At 45.3% G+C, this 4,480-nt stretch overlaps 2 protein-coding genes across 2 annotated transcripts in view; both read left to right on the top strand.

Moving 5' to 3' along the window:
* The first annotated feature begins 752 nt into the window (after positions 1-752).
* On the top strand, positions 753-3,877 carry LOC135104268 (uncharacterized). Its single transcript, XM_064011463.1, has 10 exons — positions 753-906; positions 1,004-1,187; positions 1,272-1,404; positions 1,502-1,676; positions 1,934-2,090; positions 2,238-2,399; positions 2,497-2,696; positions 2,795-2,883; positions 3,225-3,376; positions 3,632-3,877. The coding sequence occupies exons 1-10, from the start codon at positions 868-870 to the stop codon at positions 3,811-3,813; spliced, it is 1,473 nt and encodes a 490-aa protein (XP_063867533.1). The 5' UTR covers positions 753-867; the 3' UTR covers positions 3,814-3,877.
* A 148-nt stretch (positions 3,878-4,025) lies between these two features.
* The window catches only part of LOC135104266 (uncharacterized), a 105,635-nt gene continuing 105,180 nt past the window's right edge, over positions 4,026-4,480 (top strand). The window contains exon 1 of the mRNA XM_064011459.1: positions 4,026-4,480. This exon is cut by the window's right edge and continues 235 nt beyond it. The gene's annotated coding sequence lies outside the window, so the exon portion shown is untranslated.

Below are 4,480 nucleotides of genomic sequence, written 5' to 3'. Positions count from 1 at the left end.
TGCAAATTATCTGACATTGTTGCGTGAATAAATTATGAAATAAAGCTATCATCAAGTTTCATGTGGAAAGTTGCAGTATCAGATAAGACGAAATGATGATTACTGTTACTTGACTGAATGAAAAGAAAGTTCCGCTGATGTCTCACTGTCGTAAACAAGTGGTACGTTTTGAAACAAGCTATAGGTTCGGTTTAGCGTAATTTATCTTGATAACTATAATATCATTCATTGGCAGCATCAATGTACATTTATTCTATTCATTCATTTAATATAATGGATGGTAAATGGAGCTTCCACACAGCAGTAAGGAGCGAGAGAGCTGAGATGACCTGAACATCAGTATCACACAATTTGACTCAATATTGATGCTGAGCTGAGAAGGCCACTGGCGAGGTTTTTCAAGTGGATGAAACGTCATGTGTTCCTTTGGATGCTGTCACTGTCACCCTGAGGTCTTACTATTGTTGCGTGTATCCGACACGTGTTTTGTTTCCTGTTATTTGTTCGAAAAGGGAAGCAAAACAGAATCTCTTGTCTAATGAAATGATTAATCATTATTATGCCGTCTCATTGAACGTCTCATTCACACAATCCTCTCATAACACAGATGAAGTTACAATTTACTGCAGTATAGTTTATGGCCCAGTGACTCGTGCTGATACATTAGCTTGTTAGTCATTTATCGTAGTTTAAATGCAAATCATCGTCACTAAGAGCATGTTCACGTTTTTAGCTGCGAGTTCGAACAGTTCACGAGTTTGTCTCTGTTACAATGACCCTCTTGAATCACTGCCGAGGTTGAGGGTGGCGAAGGTCTGCTGCTGGTAGTGGAGTAGCAGTGACCCGCCCCAGGAGCATCTCACAACCATGCCTCGCTTTCGACCAGTGTTTGTTGCTGTTGCTCTGGTGAGGGTATTGGTTGAGTATGTTGTGGATATTATAAGGCCATCCTACCACTTATCTGAGTTAAGTGTGTATAATTTGCAATGCTTCTGTGTCAAAGATGGTGGTGATGGAAGTGGCTACAAAGAAACTGGACGGGCATACCCACCAGTCTGCGTATGGGGCGGCTCCAGAGGACATCAAGGATCCCACGGCACGAAGCCATCAGCAGCCCTACGCCGCGGCACAGAACCAGCTCCCGTTAGAACCAACACTCTTGCCCGCTCGTCCTGTTGCTATTAAAGGTTGGAAGTTCTGAATAAAATCAATTGGTGTTGTGGTATATTGTCTCACTGTGGTAATTCATTATGAAAATTTCCATTGCACAGGCCCGAGGGAGACTGCCGTGGGCCATGCCTCGCGTTTTCCGGCGCAGTTGGGTCTCTATCCTCTGGTTGGGCAGCGTAAGGTGGTGGATACCCAGGTCAGGTGCCTTAAGACTCACATGCAGGTCGTTTTCAAGTGAGTGGCGGTTTGTTGTGCGCATTTGTGCTGTGTGATTCATAATGTGTAGTGGCACTTCCCTGGGTCACTTGTTCTTGCTTGACTGTCTCTACAGATTCTCCGCTCCGTTCTCGGGTTACATCTATCCGTATAATCACTTCACCGAATGCCTGCTCTTGCAAGGCCGGGGTGTCCAGGAAGCTTCCATGGATCTGAAGCACGGTACCTGCGGGGACGAGGAAAATCGGGTCATTATCAGAGATCGCTCCTACCTCGATCCCGTCATAGAGGTGAGGCCCGAACAGTGACTCAGTATAGCGGGGATGCACGAACAATGACTTGTATAGTATAATATAGAGGTAAGGTACGAACAGCAACTTGTCAGTAGTAGAGAGGTGAGGCATGAACGCTGGTGTCAGTATAGTGAAAAGGTAAGGCCCGAACGTTGGTGTCAGTATAGTAGAGAGGTGAGGCCCAACACTTGTCAATCTTCATACCTTTCGTCTGAACTCCTACGTGACAAGTCTGTGTTGTGTGGCTCCTGCAGCACCGCCTTATGATCCAGTGGGAGAGGGACATCATTTGCGAGGACGACGTGAGCGTGATCGTCCGCTGCGACCGACCCGAGGACTTCAATAAGACAGTGGAATGGAACTTTGAAACTCAGCACTTAAGGGCTACACTGGAGCGCTCCCAACATCCTGGTGTGTTGCCGCTTCACAAGAGTACTTTGTCTGTCTGTACACGAACCTTACTGCCTCGTAATATTGTCTGATTTTCTTGTGTTTTTCGTCACTCCTGATTTCCTGTCTTTCATCACTCCTGATTTCCTGTGTCTTTCATCACTCCAGGACCCAAAATGTGGATGGAAATCCAGAGGGGTGAGGGACCCACGGCCCCGCCGCTCGGCAACGAGTTGGTCTATATTGGTGACGTGCTCACTCTTGTTTTCACGTTAACTGATGACGTGTACTGGTTTGATTCCAATATCGTGGCCTGCTTTGCTGTGGACGGTGAGTTGTGACGTGGTATGTGTCATGACAAACGGAATGGTGGTATGATGGCTTGTGAATAATTTGAAGTACGAAAAGTATGAACCATCATTCTCAGGGGGCGAGAAGAAGGCTCAGATCGAGTGGGACACGAGCAACAACAAAGAAGTAACCCAACAAGCCCGAGTGTTCAGCGGCGAGATGACGGTGATAGAGGAGGGCTGCTCTATCAAGCCAAAGATCTTCTCTCACTTCATTAAAGAGAAACACACACGGCCCAATGGAGATCTGGTCACGCTCCATTACGCGTTTTTCAAGGTATTTATGCGGCTGCTCAGAACACATTGTTTATTTTGGAAACAAGGTGCAGGTAAAGTTTGATTACCTTGGTTATAAACTCTTTACTTTGTCTACAGGCTTTCAGATTCCCAACTTCCACCAAAATAATCCTGCAGTGCCACGTGCAGGTCTGCTACAAGACCTGCCCTGAGCCACCGCCCTGCGAGTAAGATTGTTTGGTTTGCATGAACATAAATCTGCCCGTGTCCTTGTGTAGGCGCTCTTGTGTGTAGGCACTGTGCATATTCGTAGTAAACGGGCGTTGTTCTAAGCCTTTTCCAGTAGTTTATGGTTATTCTTTTTCATATCTATAATTTGTGCTGTAAGAAAGCTATTTAAGAGTCCGCAATAATTTAGTTTTCATCATCAGATGTGGATAAAATTAGGAATAAAGTAGTAACTTGTGTATGTCTGCAACAATGTACTAGATCAGGTCAGTTGTCAAGTACTTCTTAGAGCACGTAGCAAATGCTCTCCTAAGTCGGGTTCTCGTGCCCATCTCCACAGCGATGTTTACCACCCGCGACGCAGCGAAGAGTCAAAGAGGCGGCGGCGACGTGAGGTAGAGGCTGCGGCGCAGGAAGGTGGTCACGAGGTGGACCAGGTGAACATGTATCGCTCAGTGGATGTGGTTTCCGCCGAGGAGAGCGGAGAGAAAAGTAAGAACCGGTGATCTCGGTTGTTGGTAATGTACATTGAGTGGTTTCTTTGCGGAAGAGATAACTCGCTAAGGTAGCGCTAGATGGTACCAAATGATGAATGTTGCGTTGGTGTTGTGGTGATGGTATCAAATGACAGTGCTGCGGCGCCTGAACTATCAATTATAAAGTGCAGTAATGTTTGTTGGCTTAAAGCAAGCCAAAATCTTTCCATGCATGGAGTGTCGAGGCATTTACAATGTTTTCTCAATGCAGGAGTGTCCGTGGCAGCCCAGACTGAGCATGCCGAGGACTGTTGCCCGCACCCCACTGCCGGCACTACCAGCACCGTGATGATCGTGCTGCTTTGCGTGATGCTGGTGATGGTGCTGGGCCTGGTATTCGTCATTCTCAGAGACAGACATTCCAAGCAAGGCTCTCTAGATGTACAAAAATAAGCATGGATATTTAAGTGATAGTTTTATGAAAGTTCGTTAAGTTTTATTAAAGATTTCTTCACTAGATTATTTTATTATTGGTATACCCTGGTCTCCTAACAGACCAAGGATAGAATGGGGATCTTAAAACTGGCAGTCTTCTCTGTATTTATAACAGTTTGTGGTAGGGGTTTCAGGGAGTTGGGGGCATCCTGGAGTGTCTTAATGATTTCAATGCTACTTCAAAAATGTTTCTGCACGATCTGTAGGAAAAGAAATCTGGAAGCAGTAATAATTGACCGCCGTAAAGGATGATTGAGAGCTCGAGTAGCTCTTTATTGCTAGTTTTGAGGTCCTGCGTCTAGTCTTCGAATTGCATGAAGTTTTGTAAAGGGATATGCAACATAAGGACAGTTGTAGGCGACTGCAATGCACTTCCAGTGCAAATAAAACAAGCTGAATATAACTCGCTAGCATTGAAAATTACGGAACAGAGGGATGGACTCTTATCAAAACAAACGTCCGAAAGGCTGACCGAGGGCTTCGGCATACTCCTTTATACACGTGATACTCAAACATCTATTCTGTAACTGATGGACTATGCTGAACATTTAAATTGAATTGTTACGTAATACTAACGATTACTTTATTGTAAACGAATATGAACCTTTAAACTAGACATGGTAGG

The sequence above is a fragment of the Scylla paramamosain genome, chromosome 10 (genome assembly GCF_035594125.1).
Source record: "Scylla paramamosain isolate STU-SP2022 chromosome 10, ASM3559412v1, whole genome shotgun sequence".
In the NCBI taxonomy this organism is placed as follows: Eukaryota; Metazoa; Arthropoda; class Malacostraca; order Decapoda; family Portunidae; genus Scylla; species Scylla paramamosain.
This window is presented reverse-complemented; position numbering and strand designations above follow the sequence as displayed.

What these genes read in the sequence shown, in the direction of transcription:
- LOC135104268 (XM_064011463.1), top strand. Translation starts at nt 868, where the DNA reads ATGCCTCGCTTTCGACCAGTGTTTGTTGCTGTTGCTCTG. An exon ending in TGTTTGTTGCTGTTGCTCTG is followed by an intron (nt 907 to 1,003) that starts GTGAGGGTATTG and finishes TCTGTGTCAAAG; the next exon opens with ATGGTGGTGATGGAAGTGGC. An exon ending in TCGTCCTGTTGCTATTAAAG is followed by an intron (nt 1,188 to 1,271) that starts GTTGGAAGTTCT and finishes TCCATTGCACAG; the next exon opens with GCCCGAGGGAGACTGCCGTG.